Here is a 26,366-nt window from a genome sequence, read left to right on the forward strand (position 1 = left end):
CCACATATGCTATAATTTCCCCAATCTCTTGAAGATACATATTAGATACATATTAGATATCTGAGTAATCTATGTTTTCTCCCTGGGGGGTGGTCAGTGGTTCTGGTTGACATCTTGGTCTTTGTTTTTTGTGCTGTTAGGTTTTATACTGTTAAACTGAATGATTGCTCATTCTAGTGGTGACTAAAGAAGTAGGTTGGTAATATTTGTATTACTCTGAACAGCTTCTTAAGAGCTGTGATTTTCCTTGCTGGAGAGTCATAAGATCTGACTCTAACTTGTTACAGTGAACACATAATAATGATAATAAACAAATAATATAAAACAATAAACACAGAATAAAGAATGATGAATAGATAACATGTAAATATATATAATATACATATATAATAATATAATATATACATACATAATAAGTAATAATAAACACATAATAAAAACACAAAGGAGATGCGGTCTATTGGCCAAACAAGTTCTTAAGACCAAGGAGAGGGGAATTGGAAATCGGACACCATCTCTTTTCCTTTCTCTTTTTTCTTTTATGATTCTTAAAATTGTGGTAAAATACACATACTTTAAAATTTACTATTTTAACCATTTAAAAGAGTACACTTTAATGACATTAAGTATATACATTCACAATGCTGTGAAACCATCACTACTATCCATTTCCAGAATGTTTTCACCATCCCAAACAAAAACCCTCACCCATTCAATCATAACTTCTCACTTCCCCCTGGTAATTACCATTTTACTTTCTGTCTCTATGAATTTGACTGCTCTAGGTACTTCATATAAGTGGAATCATATAATATGTGGCCTTTTGTATCTGGCTCTTTCCCTTCACATGTTTTCAAGGCTCATTCATGTTGTAGCATGTATGAGCACTTCCTTTCTTTTTAAGGCTGAATAATATTCCATTGGATGTATTTGACTCCATCTCTTGATGTGATGAACAGCCTGTGAGCACAGAGAGGGAAGGACGTGGTGATGCCTATCTTTAGAGACTCTTCACTCTGAATAGCTTTTTAAGAGCTGTGATTTTCCTTGCTGGGGAGTCATAAGATCTGACTCTAACTTGCTGAACCTTGAGAAACTAACAACAGTAGAGAAGGGGCTAAAAGAAGGGAAAGAACAAAAAATAGAGTAGCACAAAGGAGAGGAGAAAAGAATAATGAAGTGAGGAAAATGGAGTCTCAAGAATCATAGACCCGCAATTCTACTTAAAACTTCCTGCTGCCTTTCTTATCTTCAAATCCAAATGTACTTCTGCCACTTTATTCCCAAAGCACACAGCAAACTTCATTCCTGACCCTTTCATCTTGTTGGAATAGCAAATCTCATGTGTCTCCTCATCCTCTGAGTATTTCTCTTGAGACTTTCATTAGCCACATTCCTGATGAGAACATTAGGGTTTAGGGTGGCCGAGCTGCGTGCATTGTACTGGGGAATTATGGAGCCAGACACATGCTGAGGACATCCCCTCTGCTCTGCCTGATTGCTTGGGTCATGAGGAAAGTCACTTTTCTGAGAAATAAGGGGCAATGTGCTGAAATGAAGCCCTGGGAAACTGGGCCATCTTCAAGAGAACAGGGAAGAGGACCCCTAAGTTAGAATTTCCTTTTCACAAGCAAGGAGCCTTGAAAGCACTCCTGAGATTTGTACTCTTCCACCAGGACTTAGCAACTCTGGTATAATAAGTGCTTTTAGCTCTCCTTGAAGCTGTGTCCCAAACTGGTGAAAATTTGTGCCTTACTCTGGTGGGAAGAGGAAGAAATCTTTCACTCCTGTTGAAAAAGGAATTGGAAATAAATGTTATTATTCTATTTTAAACACTTTATAAAAATGAAATCTGGGGATAGCCATAAAATATTTCTGACACTTAAAAATCTTTGAGAGGAAAGAAAGATAGCTGGTTCTGTTCTGTGTCTGGCTCTTTGGCAAAGAGAGCCAGTCTGGACATTGGTAATATATCTGCCATACTTCTGGAAGAAGTTTAAAGGATTTCAAGGGAGTGAAGCCTGGGACTAGGTTCTCTTGGGAACTAAAGGTGAAAGGCACACAGGCAAACCAAGTCAGTACACATGTGAGCTCCTGAAACAGGTTTAAAGCAGCAAGAGTCTGGGTTTTGTGGGCGGTTGTCATTTATTGTTTTGTTTGTTGCCGTGGTGCTGGGGGTCAATCAGAATATTCATTTTGATAAACTAGTTCAGAAAGGTTTTAATGTGGTGTTTTGTCTTCAGTTTTTTTCCCAGTGTCATTGTGTTGTGTTCAGGTAACTTTGCTCATGATTCTACATCTTTGTAGAATGCTTCCCCAACTGAATTGAAACTGTTAAGTGTCAAGAGTCCAGTGAGTGGTCACATTGACTGGCAGAGGGTCCTGGGACATGTGTCTCATTGACCAGGGACTAGCCAGTGGCTTGGGGCTTGGGCTTCATGTCTCTGAGAACATAAATATCCAAATGTCAGTTAGATACACAGCCAGATCACACAATGGTCTTTTTTAATGGGAAAATATAACCTGAATTTTAAGGCCTGGGAGCTTTGTTCTTCTCACTCACCCACCACCCCACTCCTTCCTTTGAAATAGTGGAGTCCCAAGCCTTCTCATCTTCTTTCCCTGGAAAGTGGTGAGTTCCCACCAGGAGCAATGGTGGTAGCCATTTCCATGCAAACAGTGATAGTAAATCTGGTGTTTGTTTGCCTTTCAGGACCTGTCTGTATGTGTTCCACAGTGTTAGTGAGAATGTTACCACCACGGTATCTCCATGTAGAAAATAATTTTCTTTCCTTTGTCCACCAATTGACTGATTCATTCATTCAGTATTATTTAAGACCACCTATGTTTTTGTGTCCTTGGTTCAGATTTTGTGTTTCACTGGAGAAAAGTGTATTTTGTTTTTCATTTAATTTGAGCAGTAACAAAAGGCTGCTGTGGGAAAAAAGAGGCATAGTGATTGAATGAGTACCAGTGATATTTTCCTGGGAAATTCAAAGATAGATGAGAGTGTGAAAAGAAAATGATTCTGAGGCAGTATCAGTATTTTTTAAATTAAAATTTTTTGAAACGTTTCTCCTCATGAGGAAAGAATTTGGTGAACTTTTGATATTTAAATAGAAAAAAGTGCATACACACAGGAATTCACTAACACATTCATAAGGGTTCTGCCCTCAGGACCTAATCCTCTCTGAAAGGTCCCATCTCCTAATACCATTACCCTGTGGGGTGTGATTTCAACATATGAATTTTGGGGGGACACATATTCAGATCATACACTGAGTTTTATTTATGAATGCACTACAATTTATTCATCCATTCTCCTATTTTTGGACATTTGGGTTGTTTCCAGTTTTTTGCTATTATGAACCATTTTTTTATGAACATTCTTGCACATAACTTTCTGTGGATATATGCATTAATTTGTCTTGAGTGTGTGTGTATATATATATATATGTATGTATATATATACACACACACACACACATATCTGTCCTTAAGGATTTCTGCATTTAAAATTTTTCCTTTACCTCCATTTTAACGAGTTTGGAGGAATTAGAAGAACTAAGTGTTTATGCTCAATTCATCATTTTAAACCTATTCATTTTTACGCTACCTTCACATGATTACTGGAACTACTTATTTATTTAAAGATGCATAGTTAAGTTTCAGTTGGATTTTGAGCTTGGAGCAGTAGGGAAGTAAGAAGCAAAATAAAATCCTGCTGCAGTAGGGAAAGGTCAACCTATTTAGAGAATGAAATGTTATATCAAAAAGACACCCAACAATACCAAGCTGTGATGGGCATAATTATTTAATGATATTATGTGATGGGGTGTGAGGAACTTTTAGCAGGTAGAAATAGGCAAATTGAAGGTGATGTTTCTTCTCCACAGCCTCAGGCTCCCCTCCCATTCTTTTACTGGGTTATTTATTTGAGGCTTGGAATGAACTGGGGGTGCACAATTGCAAGAGATCAGAGTCAAGGTGAATTCCATATACTGAATTGAAAACAGTGCCATCTGCATCAAGCTATCTGGTACATAAGTATCATAAAATGCTCATGATTCAAGTTAGTAGGAACAAAACCCAAGGCATAAGAGGCTTAACTCATGTTGCCAGTCCTTATGAAAGGACTAGCTCTTTGGACCTTGGATTTTTCATCTTACCTTAAAAGCTGAAAGTGCAGTTGGGCTAGTACTCCACTTTGTGAGTCCCACCATCTTTTATGTCTAAAATACAAGTTTTAGAAAGACATTTCTCCATCAACTCCAAGCTTTCTGTTTCTTGATGGTAAATCCCAAGAGGAATTGGCTTCAGGAAAATTCAGGAACTGAATTCAGGATGTTCCTTTCACTGGACAGGTGATGATGAATTTGAAGTGAGAACAATAGGAACTAAGCTTAAAGAGCAGAAAAATTTTAGGTTAAATAGAAGGAAAAATTTTATAGAGAAATTGTATCAGTTAAGTCCCAATAGGACACAGGTAATATAAAGTTACAACTTGACAAGAGGTTAATAAAGGACCTGTTCACAAAGGTGTGTCTGGTGTGTAAGGAACAGAAGCTGTTAGCATCCTTGGATCTGGTGGCAGGAGATGTAGCCAGAATATGGGAGTCGGAATCATGTGTGGAGGAGCCCTTGAGAGAACCTGTGGCTTTCCATTAAAGGACACAGCCAGGCTGAGACTACAGAGGAGGGACCAGGAGAAAAACTACCATAATCCCATTCTTCCTGCCATCCTCAGGTCTGCCAGGGCTCCCCATTGGCTGGACTTGACTAGAGACCAGAGGGCAAGGGAACCACATTGATCCAGCCTCTGCTGGTCAGCCTCCCTGGAAAGAAAGCAGTGTAATGAAGAATGGAGAGAGGATAGGCAGATGCCGGCAGGGGCTATCCTGCCCTCTGCACACAAGCTTCAGTGGTCAGCATGCAGTGAATTCCTAAAGTGGGTGCAGAAAGAATTCTTTTCGGAGAAGGTTTGGAAACCTGCAGATTATTCTTACAATTAGAGTATCCTTCCAGCTGTCATAAATTCTGGTATGTTACAAGTGCAAGAAGAAAAAGCTGCTAATGGACCTAGTGAAAGTCATTTTGTAATAACAAATTGTTCCCCCAAAGAGGAAATACCTATTATTAATAATAATAAGACTGATTGCATAGCAGTGTTCAGTGTACAAAGGACTTTCCTAGACATCATTGTGTGATTCTCTCATTCGTCTTGGGAGGTAGCTAGGAAAGTAGACCTGTTGAACAGATGGGAAAGGTGAGTCTTAACAACCGTTACCTGAGATATCATAGCAAACAAGTGGGAAAGCCTGAATTTGATCCAGGTGTCTTGATTCCAAATTCAGGTGCTTTCTACAAGGAGAAACTCAAATCACCTGCAATGATTTTTTTAAAAGGCAAGAATGATGAAATATAAGAAATTCTTCCTCTTCCCAGATATAGCTGAGTGGGCTTTGTGACTATTATATTTGTCATTAGTAGCTCCTGTTATACTGTCTTCTGTTTGTGAGGGATGCCATCTGTTGACGGTTGGGATGGAAATTTGGGTCTTGGTAGTTATACTTGGTAGTTAAAAACCATTTTAACTAGGTTAAAGGAGAGGGGTCCATCTTGAAGGTCCTTGTAAATCCTAAGTGGGTCTCCTATAATGCCAATATTTTGTGGCCTTGAACCTAATCCAATCTCTAAAAAAGATATGCTTGATATCTTCATCATCCGCATGTCTGATATATGCTGCAGTGTTCTACACTGGGTAATATAGGTGACTACTTGGCCAATGTGTTTTAATAATAGTAATGAAAAAGCCATACACAGAAATAAATTTGGCAACAGTGCATGGTGAATCTGTAAACAGCCTGTGTGCCTTGGCCCAGGTCCTCATTCTGGGGTTTGCAGGGGTGGCAGGGATTTGACTTTCTCATTGTCAGCCCCTCCCATGCAGAAGGGAAGCTAAGCCTACCAGGCAGGGAATCCTGGAGGCATTCCCTCATCTTGCTTTGTGGTTCTGACATTTCAGAAGTAGCCCCATTCGTTGTATGATCTCACACTCTTGGCAGTCAGATTCAGGATTTTCTTCTTTTACTTAAAGAAAATAATATGTTTATATATAACATAAAAGCAATTTCTATAAATCCCTGATTGTAAGCATTCAGTTGGCTAAGTTTTGACAGTTGGATACATCCATCTGGTGAAAACAAGATATAGAACATATTTATCACTCCAGAAAATTTCTTTATATCTTCCCAGACAACACCATTACTCCACACTTCCTCCCTGTCAGAAAATAGGCAGCCACTCTTCTAATTTACATCACCATGATTACTTTGTATATTCTTGAACTGCATGTAAGTGGAATCAAATAGTGTCTGGCTTATTTCACTCAATGTCATGTCTTTGAACCTCATTTGTTGTGCATCAGTAGTTCCTTTTTATTGCTAGAAGTGTTCCACTGTTTGAACATATCATAATTTATTTATTTTCCCTTGTTGTTGGATATTTGAGTTCTTTTCCTTTTTTTATCTAATATGAATAAGGCTGCTACCTGCATTCTTCTATAAGTCTTTTTGAAGGCAGTTTCACTTCTCTGGGTCTGTTCCTAGGAGTGGAATGGCAGGTCATAGGGTAGGTGTATATTCAGATTTCTGGCAGTTTTTTAATAAATATTTTATTTTGGAATAGTTTTAGATTTACAGAAATATTGCAAACATAATGCAGAGAGGCCTTGTGCACCCCATACTCCATGCCCCTGTCACTGACTGTCACTGACGTCTCACATCGGCATGATACCTTCGTCACAGTTAAGGAACCAGTACTGACATACGATGATCAGCTGAATCCTATGCTCTTAGATTTCTGTAGCTTAAACTTTGTGTTCTTTTTCTATCCATGATGCTATCCTAGAATCTCCCATTACATTTATTTGTCCTGTTTTCTTAGTCTTCTCTTGGCTGTGACAGTTTCTCAGATTTTCCTTGTTTTTGATGACCTTGACCATTTTGAGGAGAACTTGTCAGGTATTTTGTAGCACGTACCTCAGTTTGGATTGTCTGATGTTTCTCTCACGATTAGACTGAGGTAATTCAGGTTTTGCGGAAGACCACAGAGGTAAAATGCCATTTTCATCACATCTAATCAAGGGTACATGCCATCAACATGACTTACCAGTTAAGCTTGGTCACCTGGTTACTGTCATGTTTGTCAGGTTTCTCCACTGCCCCATCCCTCCACCTCCTCTTTTCATACTGTATGCTTTAGAAGGAACTTGGGGGAGTGAACTCTTAAGTAGTAGGGAGCTGAGGGTGTAGTGTCTCCACAGATTGTTTGAATTTAGTATGGAAGATTTATATTTCATTTTTAAGAAATGACAGTTTTCTAAAGTGGTGGTACTATTTCATACTCAGACAAGCAATGTCTGAGAGTCTATGTGTTCCTCATCCTCACCAACACTTGCTGTTGTCAGTCTTTTTACTTTTAACCATTCTACTTGGTGCAAAGTGGTATTTCACTGTGGTCTTAATTTGCATTTTAATTTGATGAATAATGATGTTGGGCACCTTTTCATGTACTTATTGGCTATTCCTGCACCTACTTTTATGAAATATCTGCTCAAGTCTTTTGCCCAATTTTTTATTTGGGTTATTTGTCCTTTGATTACTGAGTTGTGGGTAAAGGTTCTTTGCTCCATTTATGCATGAAGGTTCTTTGTCCAATATATGCATGGAGTATTTTCCTAGCCTGTGGCTTGCCTATTGATTTCTTCACAGTGTCATTTGATGAGCTAGATTTAAGATTTTAATGTTGGGGACCAGTACTGGGAGTAATGGACCCTCACCCATTCTATATCTGATGCTGCTAATTTTTACTTATGAAGATTAGTGGTGTGCTGGTAGGCAGAAGGATTATAACCACACTTTCTTTTCAAGGCATCTGATATTGCATTAAAAGAAAATTTCCAGAGGAAAGTTCAGTTCAAGACTTCCCCATGGTAACAATAATTGTGTTGCTGGGTGTGAAGATTCCAGATATATTAGGTCTCTTTGAGTAGCAACTGTCAACGCAAAGAAGAAGCCTGTGTAAGAAGACCATGTTCTGTCCTTTGCCAATTATGCATTCTCATGAGTGACACGGTATAAGAGGGGGCATGTGCTCCATGCTGCTCAGGTTGCACCCCACAGACACAAAGGAATCTAGCCTGCCAAATAGTAACAGTGGCTGCTGCCAGCATCTTCCCCAAGATTCGACGACAGGGTGCACAGTTCTTTTACAAATTAACAAAACAAGGAGAGAAGTAGAAGCCAGACTCCTCTCGGGATGAAGAAAGACTTCCTCTTAGGAAAAGGGGCATCGTGTGATATTAAATGTTGACTTATAACATGGGTCTGGGGAGATACTTGCAAACTTCTTGGAATACCAGCAATAAAAAACAAACTTTCTATATTAAGAGTTTGTGTGTGAACTCATTTACTAGCCAATTCTGACATATCCACTACCTGAAATTATGCTTGGTTCTAACACTAATAACCATTGGCTCCAATCTTTTATATTTGTGATAAAGTTTGATTTTGATAATAATCATAGTTCTTAAGTTAAAAGGCCTACATAATCTCTAATTTACACTAAGAAAATATTGGCTTCTTGGTTGAGTTCTGTTGATTCTTAATTATTTAGGGTATTATTTGCAATACGTAACTTTGGAGAAAAATACAAAGATGATTGTACAGTTATGCTTTAGTACCTAAACTGTTTGGAATAGAAAAAAGACTCATCTTTTTTTTCACTTGTATACATGACTTGGGTTGCTAATGGGCCTAAACACCTTGATATTCCTGGGTTCCACTTATATCCTAGAATTCTCCATTTGTTTACTTACCCTTGATCCTGCAAAACTCAGAAAAAATACCAATGGCTCAAGCAAGAAACAGCCAGAGCTTAATGTAATGTACAGATAAAAGATAAGGGAGTCAGAACTCTCTTATATGCAAAGGGGGAAAAAATTAGGGACTTAAATTACTGAGAGGACTTGAGAGTCAATGGCATTCCTCAGCGCGATGAAAAAAATTCTGAAACATGGAAAAAAAGTTTGTACATTAAAAACATGATTCTGACTTTAAAAAGTTTCCTCTAGGAAGAGAATGTGAGTTTTGTATTCAGACAAAGCTATCGCTGAGTTTAGCTATTGTGCGGTTCTAACTGCCTCTCTTCTTGCTGTTTCAGGTGAACCTCTTCGTGCTGCTCTCTGTGGTGTGTGTCCTCTTAAATTTAGCTGGATTTATCTTAGGCTGCCAAGGGGCCCAGTTTGTGTCCAGTGTGCCCAGGTGTGACCTGGTAAGCAGTCCTAAAACATTGCTGTGCATCTGGGCCGACCCTGGCTGGTCTGGGCTTCCTGCTCTGCCGGGTGTGGCTAACTACACCCAGCAATAGGCAACGTCCGCGGTTGAAACCTGAAGTTGGTAAATGGAAGCAGGAAACAAAACAAAGAGCTGCCTGCTAATTACCTTACTCAGGTTGTCAGTTATTTTTTCCAAAGCAGGTACCGGCCAGCAGAACCCCAGGACCCCATATTATAATACATTATTAGTTAGTGAGTGGATGGATCAGGTGTCCACAATCGATATCTGTCTGTTCTCATCTAAAGAGGAAAATGGATATTACCAGAACATAGGTCAACAGTCCTTTATCCTAAACCTTTGGGGGCCAGGTGTGTTTCAGCATTTAGAGTTTTTCTGACTTTTAGAAGATAAATGGGATACACATACTATTCATTCTGTAGCAGTCCGGTGGAGTTTGAGACAGCAGGCTGTCACCAAAATTTTTGCTTTTCAGAGCCTTTTGGATTCCAAAACTGGATAGAAGGTTGTGGACCTGTACCACCTCTGAGGTTTTCTTTTTTCTTATTTTTAATTGTGGTAAAATACACACACCGCGGAATTTACCATCTTAACCATTCAGGAGTGTTACATACATTCACATTGTTATGCAACCAATCTCTAGAACTTTTTCATCTTGCAAAACTGAAATTCTGTACATATTAAACAACAACTCCTTCCCACTGGCAAGCTACTTTCTGGCTCTCTGAGTTTGACTGCTATAGGTCCCCAGTATAGGTGCAGTCAGACAGTGTGTGTCTTTTTGTGACTGGCTTATTTCACTTAACCTAAGGTCCTCACTGTGTCCAGATGTTGTAGCATGTGTCAGAATTTCTTTCTTTTCTAAGGCTGAATAACATTCTGCTGTATGAATAGGACACATTTTGTTTACCTGTTCTGCTGTCAAAGGGTATCAGCGGTTAGAGCTGTGTGGATACTGTCGCCATAAAATGGCTTTGGAGATGTCTTCTGAAGACTTTGCTTTCAATTCCTGGGGTATATACCCAATTTCTGGCCATCTTTGAACTTTTAAAAAGACCACTCAGTAACAAATACATCTCTGTGCCACAAAGCTCTTTAGAAGCTGTAGTAAATCTCACCTATTTGGAACTTGGTTTCAAGGCAGTCTCACCCCTTAGAAACCAGGAGGATGCAAGCAAAATAGGCTGCCACAATTCTCAAAATGCTGTGATAAGGCCCTTTCAATGAAACTCAAGACCTTCCCAAACAGGTAGACTCCTCAGGGACTCAATAAATACCTGCTGTTCATTCTTATTAATCCTTTGCAAATTGCTTGAGTTTTTCATCCCATTGCTCAATAACCTTAGGTTATGGAAACACAGGCTGACCACCTTTTCTGATTTTTAAGGCCCTCTGCGATCTGCCCTTGTCCCCACCTCTCCCTGGAGCCGCTCACCTTCCGAGGCATGGAGCGGAGGTCTGTGTGTCCTTGCCCAGGCTCCTGCCCTACTTTCGTATTTCTAACAGTGCTGCCTTGTCACCCAGAATTCCTTGCCCCTTACTTCTCCCTTCGTCCACAGGGTATGCGTCATTTAAGGCCCCATTCAGAGGTTATCTCCTTCAGGAAATAGTCCCTTATCCCCAGAGAAGTTATTCTTTGGGAATATCCTTTCTATACATCTCTTAGGCATTTACCTTTTTGTTTCCTGAGCTAAAGATACTCATATACCTACCTGTCTTCTCTCTTCTTCCAGGCTGGGATCTCCCTGAGGGCAGCATCTGTGCACTATTATTTTGATAATTTCTAACACCTTGTCACCCCTGCCACCCCCCAAATCCTTTATATACATAAAATCCCCTGAAAAAATTTTTGAACAAAGCCTGTACTTCCAATTACTAACCACACATCAGATTAGAAGGGGCAGAGAGAGCAGACAAAGGTTAGAAGTGAAATGTTGTAATATACTGAAAGATGATTTTGCAAAATTGTAGCATCTGTTAAATGCAGGACCCTGTGTTAGAGGCTGCAGAGTAGAAAGAAAAGTTAGAATTGCTTCTGACATAGAAGTGTACCATGTTGCAAGTGGAGTAAGATAAGTACATTTGATCAGTGTTTGTGGAGCCAGTGAATAAATGCCCAACTGCAAAGCAAGCAGATTGTGATCAGCCATCAGAGTGAGGCCCAGAGCTCAAGGGATGCGAAAGAAGAAGGGCTTGTCTCCATGGGAAGATGGGGAAAGCTACTGGAATATAGGCATTTGAGATGGATATAGATATTTCGGTAAATAAAGAGTGGGTATGTTATGAGTTGAGTTTATTCTCCATTCTTATCCACACAGAAACAAAGAAATGAAAGGCAGAGACACAATAGTGAAGCAGAGTGAAAGTTTCACTTGAATACACTCCACGGGAGGAGTGGGCTAGCAGTGCCTCTGTGACAGACAGGGAGGTCCCTCTATACAGCCCTCCCTCTCAGTGAGCACATCGTTTCCCCTGCTGAGGTGTGATTTGGGCAGTTCTTAGTTCCGTTCAATTGTACCCTGGTTGAGCTCCGGTTAGGGAGGAAGTTATCTCCTTGCAAAGCCTTTGGGACCCACTACATGGGTAGAGTCTGGGTGACTTTTTCTTTGAACCTTATGTTCCCCTTTTCTAGCTGCTCATGGAAACATTCCTAGCAGATAGAAACCACGAGAGAAGAGGATTCAGGGGGTAGCGGTGAGAAGCAGCTTTGGAGAAAACAAGCCAGATTGCAAGGGATTAAGGGTGAATTTGGTCAACTTTTCTGAGTTCTCTACTCTGGCTGCTCATTAGAATCAGCTGGGGGCACTTCCTGAAGAATACCCAGACTTGGCCCACATACCCAGAGATTCTCAGTTGGACTGGAGTGGGGGCCTAGGTATCAGTATCTTTTTAAGCTTTTAAGTGCATTTTTAATTAAAAAATTTTCCCACCACAAAACCAACTCTGTGATTATTTCTAATTATACAACTGTGAAAATTTGGACAAGCCATAAAAGTATACAACAGAACTTAAAACTTAAAAATCACTTGAAACCTCACTGCTCTGGGATAATTTTCCACCAATAGGACCATATCATGATTGTTGATTTTCATTAGGGTGGCTACCTGACAAATGAAGTCTTGTTGGGTAAGGAGATGCTTCCCTCCTCTTTCCCTCTCCACCCACTTCAGTCGCTTCAAATCCAAGGTACCAAGTCAGGGAGTTTCCTACCATGTTTCATGCTTATATAATCTTACATAAATACGTATGGGGTGGAATTACTCATTATTGCTTTTACAAAAATGGGATGTATTGTATTCACTTCCCTGTATATTGTTTTTCTCACTTAAAAATGTATTAGATACATTATCTAACATGGTTTTTTTCTTTAAACAAGTTAGTTCTCTGTTTTCTTGTTGTTTGTTCTGCTTTGGATTCTGACCAATAGAAACAGTGCTACAACCAATATTCTGCATATCCTCCTGGGGCTTTGGCCAAAGTGGACCAAACTCCCAGGACAGAGATTGTTCCTAGTGGGGAAGGTGTTTCTTCTGTTTGTCTCATTTTTTGTTACACATTCAACCATTTGATGAAACTGTCCATTTTTTAAATTTGAGATAAAACTCGCAGTGAAATGTACAGATCTTGTGTACAGTTTGTTGAGTTTCTATCAATGTATACATTTATCTTGACAAATGTATGCATTCATGTATATACCCCCAAACATTTTCATCACTCTAGAAAGTTCTCTGGTGCCTTCTTTCAAGCTGTTTCTACTCTCTCATAGGCAACCACAGTTCCAATTTGTCTCACCGTGGAGTAGTTTTGCCTGTTCTTGAACTTTGTCTAAATGGAGTCATACAGTTTGGTGTCTGACTTATTTTGCTTGGCATAATGTTTTTGATATTCACCCATGATTTTGTGTTCATCAGATGTTTGGGCTTTTTTTTCTTGTACAGCAGTATTTCGCTGTAGAAAAATATCATAATTTGTTTTACCCATTCTCCTGTTGATAGGCATTTGAGTTGTTTCCAGTACAGGGGTATTATGAACAAAGCATTTTTGTATAGTTGTGGGGTTTTTTTTGTGATCCTGTTGTCATTTCTCTCGAGTAAAATGTGTGGGCATGGAATTGCTGGTCATGGTGTAAATGTATGTCTCACTTTATAAGGAACTGCTAACTGGTTTTCCAAGGTGGTTAGGGAATAAGTATTTTTAATTTAAAAAGTGTGGCCAGTTCCTTAAATAAAGGGCTTCAACACACATTTCTATGGGTAACCCGTTAACAGCAACAAGGGCTTCTCTCTGGTGGGGCCCAATTGCTAAGAATGGCATTGTCATTTTTTAAAAGCTTCCCAGAAGATTCTAATGGGCAGCTAGGGTTGAGAATCATAATTGGATGATGAAGGGAGGAAGGAGAGGATCTGACAGCATCAGGTCATAGTAGCAACATTGAAGGTTGGATGTTTTCCTTTAGGATTGTGGAGACTTGAGCAGTCATTTTTGTTTGCAGATGTTTAAAGAGATGGAAGAGAAGTTAGAATAAGTTTTCAGAAATGTTGTTCAGAGATGGATTAAGAAGGGAGATGAAGCATCAGGAGCAGGGTGAACAAGGAACACAAGTTCACAGTTGCCTAGTGTTGTTTTGTACAGAGCTTCAGGGCTTCTTGATTCAGCTGGGCAAAGTAAATGGTATTCATTATTATTTGAATAATGACTAAAGGTTCAAAAAGTCTTGTTTAAAGGGTTTAACCTGTACCCATATGGCAGATTCTTCCATCCAGGCTGGCTCTTCCCCAAAGTTCCAGACAGCTGAGGTTTCCATGTACCTGGGTGTCCAATGTTATGTGAATAATGCAGCCCTGGTTTCTCTCTTAACTGAATGCCTTGTGTAAAGAATGGACTTGTGTGGGGAGTATTCTGTAACATGACACCTGGTATTACCTTAGGTAAGATCTTGAGGCTCACACAAGTACCAGAAATAGAAATTGCACTGTGTCATGTTGAAAAAAGTGGGCTTGATTCCTTTTTTGGGGGAAGAATCTGTCCTTCTTTACATGAGCAGAATGGAGACATGAGCAGCATGTACCACCTCTACTAGCTGCTTATATGTTACTATTAAATAGTGCTGTTAATATTCAAACAGGAAATTCTTGGCTGGAGATGTTAAAGGAGGAAGCCCTTTGGGAGTAATATTTACCTACTGACTTAGCCCAGTGTAAGAACTATTGTTAATTATGGAAGAGGGTCCTGGAGGAACCAGTGATTCTTGGGAGGAAATAAAAGGTGCCAGCTGCCTAGACCCTGCCTAGAGAAACTGTCTGAAGGGGCACAGCCATTTTCCTTTAGAAAGCAAGAATCTAGTATAGACATCAGCAGGAGGATGGAACTTCAAAACTGAGACAATGGCAGAAAAATCAAATACTAACAGCCTTGTGCCGTTGGGTGTGTGGGGTTATGGCTGTGTGGGACATTGTTGAGAGAATCTCTGTGGACAAACCAGGGAAGGACAGCAACCAAGTGGAAATGGATTGATAGAGATTATGGAATCCATCGAGGTGACTCTGCTTGGAGCTGGAGGCAGGATTGTTTGTATAGAGGCAGAATTTATATCAAAATCTGGGCATCAGTGTTTGATATAATAATGTATCCCTTTCATTATGGTTTAAGGACAAAGAATAAAAAATGTTATAGAATCTGTGGAATTCTGGAAGAAGCAAAACTAATCTATGTGGAAAAAAAATCAAAACAGTAGTTGCCTTTAGGAGGGTGGGGGCAAGGATTGATGGGGAAGGGGCATGAGGGTATTTTCTCCTTCGGTGATATGTTCTCAGGGTATGCATTGCTCAAAATCCCTCGAATGGTGTGCTTAAGATTTGCATACATAAATTTTTTATGTGTATGTAAATTTCACCTCAAAAGAAAGAGAAAAACAAACCAAAAATGTTGTATAATCAAGTAGTGGAATTTTTTTTCCCTTAGCTTCCTAGTCAACTTGTATTATAGGAAACTAAGTTTTCTCCTAATTTGGAAAAATACCATGAAGTTTATTACTATGTCTAGAGGATAGGAATCTTAATAAGAGAAAAGACTTTTTCGGTTAAGTGACTAAAACATTGCAGATGTTCATTCTTAAAGATTCCTGAAGAATTTTGCAGCTAGAAAAGTGCCTAATTAACTAACTTAACAAGTATGAAAGAGGTGTGGCTTTTCTTTTTAGCCAAAATAGACCAGCCAACTTCAACAGCTCAAGCAGCAGAGCAAGTAAGAATAAATATTTGCTCTCAAATGGGTCTTATTAGCCCAAATCAGGTCTTACATATTTTCATAACTTGACCAAAGGGAAACTTGGAAAAGTGACCAAAAGTTTGCAGATCATCTCACTAAAAGCATATGAGATTACTTATCACTGATGTTTTCACATCAAATAAAGGAAACTTCTTCTAGAACCTATGACCACATTGAAGATGTAAACTAAGAGATGTCTTTAAGCTTACATGGCTAAGGGCTACTGCTCACCAAATATACCCTGTGTTTCTTACAGGCACATGGTAATGAATTTCCTTGCTCTCTTGGAGTTAGTGGGGCCATAGGATTTGTTTCGGCAATGAAATATGAGCTAAAGTGGTGAGTGCCATTTCTGAGAGGAGATTTAAACTGCAATTTTTGGATTTAGCAAGTAAAAACACAGAGCACCTAATTAAATTTGAATTTCAAATAAACAGCTAATAATGTTTTACTATAAACATGTCTTATTCAATATTTAGGACATAATTGTACCTAAAAAATGATCTGTTGTTTATCTGGATTCAAATTTAACTAGGCATCTTGTATTTCTTCCGGCAACCCTACTTTAAGTGCCCATGTGCATTTCATCACATGTTCTCCATCTCTCTGGCATAGTGACCATCTATCCTGAGATGGTAGACACTCCACTAACCTGGGTTCCAAAAGGAATATGATGAGCAGAGCCTTCTGCAGAGTGGCATGTGACATATTCAAGAAATAACCTTGTAGGTTAAGCCATCGAAATTTAGGGTCTGGCTGTTCCCACAACATACCGTAGCCTATCCTGACTGATACAGGACCCCGCCTGCCATGGAACTCTACCATATCTCATTCTGTAGGATTGGTGCTACATGGTGTCACCTGGGTATTTATTCTTAATAATTTATTATTCTTTCATTTCTTCCTTAAGGTGGACTTAGGTGAAGGCAAGATTTGCTTCTGTTGTGAAGAATTTCAACCAGCCAAATGCACAGACAAAGAGAATGCCTTGAAGCTCTTTCCAGTTCAGCCTTGTAGCGCTGTTCACCTTCTACTTAAGGTACCCTGGATGGGATCCACCTCCCACTGATAAATATGCTTTAGAGCCACCAGAGAGGGCAAAGTTACTGGAAACAGCCCTACTCTGTTACTTCCCTCAAGCAGTTATGCTGCTGAAAGCAAATGTGAGTGGCCCCCGATCCATGACCCAGAGGTGGGAATAAGTGCAGGGAAAACCACAGGTGACCAGTTGTCTCTTAAATTGTGAATGGATGGTTGTCTGTGTTTGAGAATGATAACACATTCAAAAATGTAAAGGAGCCCCAAGTATTTACATGTGTATGTATGTACATATATTTATATACATACATACACATATATAAACACATACAGGTCTGCAGAAGATACATAGCTACACATATATGATGGAGCTTTGAGCAAAACCTCAAGTTACATGCCCATTTGTCACGGGTTCTCCTTTGTTCACTTCTGTGAGTCCTGTGCGTGGCTGAGTGCTGCTGTTTCAGGACACAGACTTAGGAGAGATACTAGCCAGAAAATACAAGGGCTATTTGAGCACACTGCCTCTTGTTTAATAAGCAGCAGCTGTAATAAGCAAAAGAGATAAAAAACAAATGATACTGTTGGAGAGAAACACAAAATTCACCTTAATTAGAGAATTAGACAAAATTGAATTAGATAAAAATTAGGTAAGAACTATGAGCTCTGTGAGTGGCAAGATCAGTTAGTGAACCCTGAGGTATTAGCTTTTTTTGGATAGTCCACCACTGACAGCTTGCTTTAGATCTCTATTTTGGCTTAAGTTTTTGTGGGGAGGAGGAATCTCTAAGCAAAGACAGAGAAGCTGCCAGCTCCCTGGGTTGTGTAGGATGTAAAAATGGCCTTCTTTCTTTGGCTTCTGGATTTTTGATGGCTGAGTCACCCCCAAACTTTCTGAGTCAGGACTTTGCTTGGGGAAAGCCCTGCTAAGCTGCCGGGCCTGTGCTAACAGAAACTTTTAGAATTACTTTTGCTGCTATTTTGAGATGTGTGTCTAAAGTAGAGACACCCTGTTTACACTCAGGTTGGCCTGCCCCCTGTGTTGTCCTAGTTGGGTGCCCAGGACAGCTCCTGAAATAGAACCAGTGGCCACAAATCAAGCAGCATGCTCTCAGGATGGGAGGCTGTGGGTGGACGAGATAGGGAACTGCTGTCACGGAGCATACCAACTTCAAAAGAGGATCTCAGTGCTGTCCTGGAAGGAACATTTCCAGTCAGTATTCTGAACCTTACAAAAAGAAGTATTGTAATACCAGGTTTTCTGGGACAGGAAGCTTCTAAGATAAATTTTTAAATTCAGAAGTATTAAGACGAGTGCATGAGTCTTAATAATAGCCAGTATTTATTAGCATTTAACATCATCTAAGTCCTTTACATGTATTTTCTCATGAAAATTGTCTTACTGAGACACTATTTTTATTACTTTAAAAGTTTTTATATTGCATCCTGCTCATCAGCTTTGAAGTACTCCATTGCGACATTGTTTCCTTGTTCCAGAAAGTCCTTTTCGCTCTGTGTGCCTTGAATGCCCTGACCACTACTGTTTGCTTGGTGGCAGCTGCCCTTCGCTACCTCCAGATATTTGCAGCCCGGAGATCCTGCATCGTAAGTCCCTGCACGGTGACACCGTGGTAGTGCTTCTGCTGAGCCTGCCCACGGGCCTTTATGTGTAATCCATGGCTTGTCTCCTTGGGCCTTTGTGGTAAAGGTTGTTGACTAACCAGGGTACTGTCTTATTAGGATGAATCTCAGATTTCTGCAGATGAGGTGGAAGAGCATGGACGCATCCCGGACCCTGAGGACTTTGTGCCCCCAGTGCCTCCGCCTTCCTACTTCGCCACGTTGTACTCGTGCACACCCCGGATGAGCCGCAGGTACCTTCCTGAGTCCTTACCCTCTCTGGGGTTCCCTCTGTTTCAAAGATGAAGGGTCTCTAGGACCAAAACCACAAGCTTTGGCTTCTTTTCAAAATCTAGACAGATTGTGTTATTTTTCAGGATTTTCTGTGTTCTCCCCTGACTCATTTGCTTTCTTTTCTTCTGAGAAGCTACCCAAAGAAAAGTCAAACCTAGACCTAAGGATATACATTTTCAATTTCAATTAGCTTCCTGGGAAAACTGACACCCAGCGAGATAACTGCTATAATTTGACATGATTGGGCACTACTGTTGCCCCGGAAACGCTCTCAGGTCAAATCGATGCTCATTAGAACACCATAAGCAGGTCCCCAAATCATGAAATTCTTCCTAGCCATTAAAAAAGATGAATTATTAATTAAATTTCCCTGGCCTAGAAAAAATAGACACCATGCTTATCTTTCTTTTCAAATTTAACTCAAAATTTGATCGACTTTCTTAAATCTTGGGAATTATTTGTAGAATTGAATGCTGCATGCAGTCGTCTGGTTGTTAATGACTTCTTAAATTGTATCTCTTTAAAGAATGGCTTCATTTATTCATTCAACAAACATCTAGTCAGTCATCTGCCCTTACTAGTCACTGTTGGGTTATTGAAATTCAAAATGAATTATATCCATACCCTCCCCCGTCAAGGAGTTCACAGTTTAGGTCATTAAAAGTGAATGTTGGAAGAATCACAATAGGACTGAAAGAGATTTTGAGTGCACAGAGGAGGACCACCTAACCTGGAATGGAAAATGGGTTGAAGAGAGCTTGCAGGACAAGTCAGCCAGTCGGGGCTAGCTTCTTGGTCTAGGTGATTCTTAAGGTGAACTTAAAAGATAAGCAAGCCTGTATTAAAGCTTCCAGAAGAAAACCTCTGAATTCTACAAGAAAGACTAGTGGCCACAGCTTGATATTCAGAGGGCCAGGAATTTCTACTTTTCTTATCCATGAGGTACATGTGGATAGTTGTCAAACAGATTTGGTTGGGGTTTTTGGAAATCCATTTTCTAATGCTCAGGACAGTCATGTGACTTTGATACAGGTTGCCAGTGGGATCTGCCACCCAGACTCTTACTGTTCTTTTCAATGGGGTATCTTCCTGACTTGTCCCTCCAAGTCAAACCTAAACCCCCACCCCAATGCCAGGAAGAGGTAGAGATGATCACAAAGCTGGAGGGGACACTAGCTGGGTGGAGATGGCCTGGGGTCAACATGGGGGACAGTTCAGCTTCACTGTTGTTCTGGGAGTGGCATACTGGAATTTCAGAGTTTCAGAGGCCAGGACAGCTTCCCTAGCTTTTTAGGAAATAAGACAAGGCTTACATGGGCTAGAGAGACATAGCAGCAAATCAATCTTTGAGTTCCATAGTGACACACTGGCTAAAACCATAGCGTGATCTTAGGCTCTCTGCAGAGGGCTCGTTGGAGGACAGTAAAAATGCCTGTTATTCATGGTCAGGAAGAGAAATATCCTCTTCTGGAAGAAGAACTGCTGGGCTCTCTGGGGTTGTGGGTGAGCACTTGGTTGACCTAAGAGAAGGCAACAGACAGATTTAATTTCCTGCAGTGGCAGTAAGGGAAAGTGACTCATGCGGGTGTAGGAGTCATGCTATCAGCTGTGTGTCCTGGAGACCCCCTCCGCGACCTTCCTTTCTCCTCTCTCTCTCTTTTCTCTTCTCTGCTCATCCATACTAATGCTTATTAGTGTGGGTATTTCCATTCTTTGAGGATCTGAGTGCCTCCCTGGATTTGTCCTTTTGAGTCCTGAGACAGCTTCTGGACAAATCCAGGTTGAAGAAGACAGGCAACCTTCCCATCCAGGGTCTTACCATTTAGAACTTTCTGAAAGGAACATGTGAGAAAGAAGACAGCTGCTCAGCCTGGAGTGTATACCTGGAGCCTTAGATCATATCTCGAGCGGCAAACACCCTCATTTCCTGAAATTCTACCAATATCAGAGAGCAATCATCTTTCATTTTTTAAAATGGCTGAATTTTAGATACATAGTCTCTCAAAAATATTTTTAAATTTGACCAACTTTGCTACATTGTCGGTATAAATCAACTTTATAGACACCAGCTGTTCAACCCCAATTGGTAATTTTCTTTCTTGTAGGCAGGCAGTCAAGAATATTAATAAGTGTTTTCATTCATATTTCCACAATCAGTATGTTGAAGAGTTTTCACACAACAGAGGCTCTCCATTCCCTGTAAGGTATTATGACTTCTCAGAAGAGGTTTTTTTTAATTTGTATAAATACAACCCTTCATCATTGGGATATTCTTGAGAAAGGGCTTCTCAAGTTACTGTCATAAACAGAAGTCCGACTGCAGTCAAGGCTTCTGCGCACAGATGGGTCATGTGCTTTGTGGATCGATTTGAAAGGACAGGAGGGGGCCGTGTGCCCCATTACCCCAGGGAGTCCCCTATTATCAGAAACAGGCTGGAGCCAGGAGACAAAAAGGGGAGTCTCCAGCCAAATTTGTGCCTGTGGACCTGGTTGCACTGTGGGGATGTTACAGGTTCCAGAAAACTGAAGATGGAGGTGGTGGGAGCCAGGTGGACATGGGCATTTCTCAGGGGTGAACACAGCAAAACCCACCCATTTCCTTTCCTGATGACCTTCAAAACCTAAACTCAGGTGGGGCTGTGTTGTGCTGGCGCTTGACTCGAGCTCAGCTGTCGCGTAGGGTGCCCCTGCCACACTGCACCCTCTGCAGGCAGTGACCCTACCACCTTGTGCCCAATGGGAGGACACAGGTTTTCCAGGACAGGGGAAGGTTTTCTTGGTCAAGGGTACGTTAGTTACTGCCTCACCCTTGGGTGGGTTCTCGAGGCCTATTTGTGGCATCAAAGTAGAACATACTTTGCACGATCTCTTTGGGTTTCCTGTTCATCTTCAGTGCTCAAGAGCATGAAGTCGTGAAGGTTTCCTGGAGCCTTTGGGATAAACTTGAAAATGCCCAGGCTGTGGACTCTCTTAAAAGGGTGATCCTGGCTGGATCTCTTACCATTTCTGAGCCTCAGTTTCCTCATTCACCTGCATCATCACAGGGCTGCTAAGCAGATTCTCGTCACCTCCAAAAAGACCCATGAAGCAGTGACTCCCCACTCCCCGACCCCATAGCCCCAGGCAGCCACTAATCTGTTTCTATCTCTTTGGATTGTTAGCTTTGTAACTAGTGGATTTAAAAGGAATAATGATACTGCCTTTATACTTGTCACTTGCCTAAGGAACTCTGAGCACTCCATCAGAGCAGCTTAGATTCTTCTCCTGCTCTACCAGGAGACTGGCATAGAGGGTGAGTGGGTTTCCCTAGAAACAAAGGTCAATATGCAGGAGCCACTACTGTCAGATGGCCAGTCTGTAGAACATGCTTCCTGATGCCAAGATGCTCTTCCTAGGTTGGGTGCTTCTGATGTTATTCCACTGCCACATATCTATGGAGCACGAATCAAAGGTGTGGAAGTGTTCTGTCCTCTGGACCCCCCACCTCCATATGAAGCTGTGGTATACCAGACGGACCAGGAGCAGGTACTGCCAGAGGGGTTCCTCTTTGATATGTTAAGTGCAAGTGGGAAAAGCAGTATGTTGCACAGAGAACAGTAGGAGATGGTGCCCTGCAGATCTTTTTTAAGTTTACTGGGGTAGAGATGGGGGTTGAGTTGGATATTGATTAATAATCCTCTTTTTCTTCTTGTGATGCAGAGATCTGCTTTCCAAGTGCCAGAAAGATCAGAAGATGCCACAAGTCTGTTGGAACTGCCAATCTGCACACCAGTGACTCAAGGTAAGAAATACATATCACTGCCCAAACTCATGATTCAGTAGATTAAAACATGATAAAATAATGATCTGTGTGATATTTTCTTGGAGGTCAGATATCTTGGACCAAATGGTTCCAGCTACATCCTTCTTTCCAGATATAAATATATTGTCAATGTTTAGAGCTTACAAGTGGGAGATAATATGTGAACAGGAGTAAAGATATCCTCAGAATCTTTTATGAATAACCAGACTAATTCTCAGGGACATAGGAAATGGACTACAAGGTTTAATTTGGCATTTCTGTTTTCCAACCTAAGATTTTCCTTCTCCTGTTAAAATAAGATGGGCTCTTTTAAAGGGAAAAAAGAGTTTCATTTATTTCAGGGTGACTTGCTGTGAGATTGCACCGTCACTTACCACCTAGGGTCCAGGCCATGCTGCTTTAACATGCAGTGAATTCTGATTCTGAGTCCTGCATGACATACTAGAGTCAGTTTACATTTATCCTTGTAATTTAAAGGAACATTGTTACAGCTTTTTTCTCTTTGGAGAGTTTTTAAATGGCCCAGAGGATTGTCCACTGGGACAAAACTGCAAATGGTGATAAATAATGGATTGAGGTCAGCTATTTGGGCTGAAGGCAATTTTTCAGCAGCAGCAGTGCCATTTGGAATGGGTTTCTGTTCCATTCACCTTCCTTCTTAAGTAGAATTATGCAGCAATGTTCCATTTCCTAAGTATGTTTATAATTCTTCCATGTCTTTAAAAAGTTTCCTGGACCACAACTTAGGCTCCTAAGTGATGTGATTTTTATTTTCCTGAGCAGAAGTCATCCACTCTAGAGTGGTTCTGCTGATTCATTTAGTGGCCTTTGGCTCTTTCTCTTGGCCTTGCAGGAGTTACACAGTCTGGCCTGCAGTCTGGGCCATGCAGAAACCTTCTCTGCCTGCATTGGTCTGCAGCCCACAGGGCAGGCCCCTCACATGGGCAGGTATTAGCACCCACACAGACCCACCCTGATTTGGCCAACTCTGTAAAATGGCTAGGCACTTCCCCAGGCTGCACCAGCATGCTTCACTGGAGAAGACTCAAAGCATCATTAGGAAAAACTGACATGGTGGGACGGCCTCTTTATTTTGCTCTTGGATTTCAAGTGTTTTGTTTGTTTATTTGAGGTGTGGAGGGAAGGCGTGAGGAGGCAGTGTTTCTCATAGTGCTGGAAAGTAGAACTTACCAGGCCCGCAGCCTAAGCACATGTTGACTGTTTCCCTGCCCTGGCAGGTTTGGGCTCATGGGTGTTTCCTGCCCACCACTTTGAAGGCTGCAGCTGGTGAAATAATTTGTTTCTCCTCTTTAAAAAAAAAATCAGGTAGGGACATTCCTAACACACCTGGAGAAGAAAGCACATCCGTATCAGTTCCCAACTCTAACCAGCCACATCCTCCGTGGAGCCAGAAAGCCCTCCAGCCTCTGAGGACAAGATCGAAGAGCGACCCTGTGCTCCATCATTCCGTGGAGAGAGGTGATGCCATTCCCTAAGCTCTTTGCGGACCACTGTGCATGTTTGCTGGAAGTGTGCCTGGTGAAAGCAGGTGGCCCCAGCCACCCCAAGCCCGGTAGTTCAAGAGGTGTCTTGAAGGAGGTTAAGAGGTCTTGGGAAAATAAGGCATTTTACATGCACATCAGGAATATACATCTGCTACACCTTTTAAGGCTGGTGGGATTTTTTTTTCTTTTTAAGTCGTCATCAAAAGCATTTGGGTGCCTGTTATACTGTGCTGGGAACTACACGAGAGAAATAATGCCAGCCTTGTTCTAGTATAACTTCTAGGTGCTCACAGAAACTTGGGAACAAAGCTCTCTCAAGGAAAAAGTCAAAGGGGTGTATTTTTTTACCCTCTTTCTATAATTTAGTGTTAGTTATCTTTTTACTGTATTGGAGTAGATTGAATTATTTCAATCTGACCTTGTTTTAAGAACTTTAGATAGAGTGGAACTCACACTCTATCCCTCTCTCTCTCTCTCTATCTTGGGTCTGTGTATAGATGCTATTTGAGTAATTACAAATTTTAAAAATTCTTTAAATTAACATTGAATCTTTTTAGGAATCTGTGAGTACTTGACCATCTCCAAACATCTCTTCATTGTAGAAAATTGTAAAAAACAAAGGAAATAAAGGAAGAAAACGAAAATCTGCAATGCCACCAGCATTGGCCTCTTGTGGTGACCTGCTCTGACAAGTGGCCTGTGCTATCCTCAAGCTCCGGGCAAATACTACTCGCTCTTTGCAAACCCTCCCACTGCTCTTTCCAGGGCCCTGTGTCACCCCTGTACTGTCCTGGTTCTGTCCCTCTGACAGCCTTTGTTGTCTGCCACAGCTCTGGACTGACCGTGTGGGAGCCAGAGGGCACACTCCTCTCCTCTCCACAGTGGCTTCCGAGGGGGGCGGGGCCTCTGCAGCCCCTGCAGGCCAACACCCTGGCCCCTCAGCACCCCAGACCTGTCTTCACCATGGGGCTCTACCCTTCCTGGCAAGCTGAGGACTCAAGCCAGTCTCAGCAGGAACCTGGCTATCTGCACAGCTTAGCGAGACCCTCCCAGAAGCCTGCCCCATTCTGCAGCACTGCAGGGGCGAGGACGACACGCGTTTACCTGTCAGAGCCCTCCCTTAAGGCAGCCTGGGAGCACAGCCGCTAACCCACTTGGAGCTGCAAAGTGAAAGGACTGTCTCCTTCCTCTACCTGTTCCCCCTCCCCCTGCTTCTCTTCTCCCCCAATATCTAAAGGCCTGCTTTGCAGGCCTTCCCTGACTGAAATCTCCAGGGTGGTGTACACTGAAGGCTCCTGGCTGGCTTACGAACATGTGGAAGCCAGGACTGAGTTTCACTTCATCTGCCTGACGGTGCCATTGTGTTCCACTGGCCCTTCTGCCCCCGCTGGTGTCTGCAGTGTGAACATCGGAGCCCGCGGTGGATCTCCCTGGCCTGCGTTGGCTTCCGGAATGATGTGCAATTTTTCTACAGCTAGATGTCTCTTTCTGTAGTAGCCGTAGAGCTCCCCCACAGCCACGGTGTGAGCGCTGGTAATACTAGTCAGTGCAGTGCTCCCGAGGATGTTTAGGATGAAGGTACAGAGTGAACAGAGCATTCCGTCCACCCCACAAGTCTTGTCTCTCCTCAGCCCCTCTTTAAGTGGCCCCTTCATCCCCCCGCTTGGAACATTCTTTCATCAGTCAGCCACGGTTTTTCTGCCTGCCCCATCCAGCCTCATATGTTGGTCATGACCCCATGAAACCACGGCTTCACTGTGGTTTGCCTTCTGGATGCTTTTCTCCATCACCTGTCTTTACTTTGGTGGTTGTGTTTTATGTGGCACAATAAAATGTTTTGGAGACATCGTATTGGAACTACAGTTCAGGGAATAAGCTTGTCTCATAGCTGTTGGGTTTTTTTCTTTTTTTTCCCTCTTCCTTCTGCAAAATGTGCATGGTTGTCAGCATTTGTCATGTGCTTTCCATGCTGAGTCAAGTGGTCTGTGCTGTACTGGGCACAGGCGTGTTGCAGGTGTGTTCACAGGGGCGTGGCCAATGGGCATGTGTCATTTGTCTCTGCCCACAGCTGCCCCGGTGCTCAGCTGCGAAGCCGCAACTCAGACTGAGGGCAAACCTGATCTGGCTGAGGTGACTTTGAGGAGAGGTTTGAGATCCAGAGCTTCGAGATGCAGACCACACTCCTTAATAGATTACAAATCTTACATGGACACCAAGCTGCTGGTGGCGCGGTTCCTGGAGCAGTCCTCCTGCAGTATGACCCCGGGTATCCACGAACTCGTAGAAAACATTAAGTCTGTCTTGAAGTCTGACGAGGAGCACATGGAGGAAGCCATCACCAGCGCCAGTTTCCTGGAACAGGTAGTTTCATTATTAGTATCAGGAATGAATCAGATAACCTGTTTCTATAGCAGCTGAAGCGGCTTCTCAGGTTTTCTGTCCAAGGCACAGGGAATTCAAGGTCACTGCACCAAGGGAAATGGG

At 41.7% G+C, this 26,366-nt stretch overlaps 1 protein-coding gene across 5 annotated transcripts in view; it reads left to right on the forward strand.

Moving 5' to 3' along the window:
- ENTREP1 (endosomal transmembrane epsin interactor 1) overlaps positions 1-26,366 on the forward strand; it is a 56,397-nt gene that overhangs the window by 26,640 nt on the left and 3,391 nt on the right. For 3 of the 5 annotated variants that reach the window (XM_017659042.3, XM_073228627.1, XM_036991327.2), the window contains 8 exons: positions 9,223-9,333; positions 16,534-16,662; positions 18,159-18,266; positions 18,402-18,535; positions 21,971-22,100; positions 22,275-22,356; positions 23,704-23,856; positions 25,951-26,243. In XM_017659042.3, coding sequence (XP_017514531.2) covers positions 9,223-9,333; positions 16,534-16,662; positions 18,159-18,266; positions 18,402-18,535; positions 21,971-22,100; positions 22,275-22,356; positions 23,704-23,856; positions 25,951-26,243 — 1,140 coding nt within the window. The remainder of the gene's footprint in view (positions 1-9,222; positions 9,334-16,533; positions 16,663-18,158; positions 18,267-18,401; positions 18,536-21,970; positions 22,101-22,274; positions 22,357-23,703; positions 23,857-25,950; positions 26,244-26,366) is intronic. The other 2 variants (XM_036991326.2, XM_073228628.1) reach the window with 2 other exon arrangements.

The sequence above is a fragment of the Manis javanica genome, chromosome 2 (assembly GCF_040802235.1).
Source record: "Manis javanica isolate MJ-LG chromosome 2, MJ_LKY, whole genome shotgun sequence".
NCBI classification, from domain to species: domain Eukaryota; kingdom Metazoa; phylum Chordata; class Mammalia; order Pholidota; family Manidae; genus Manis; species Manis javanica.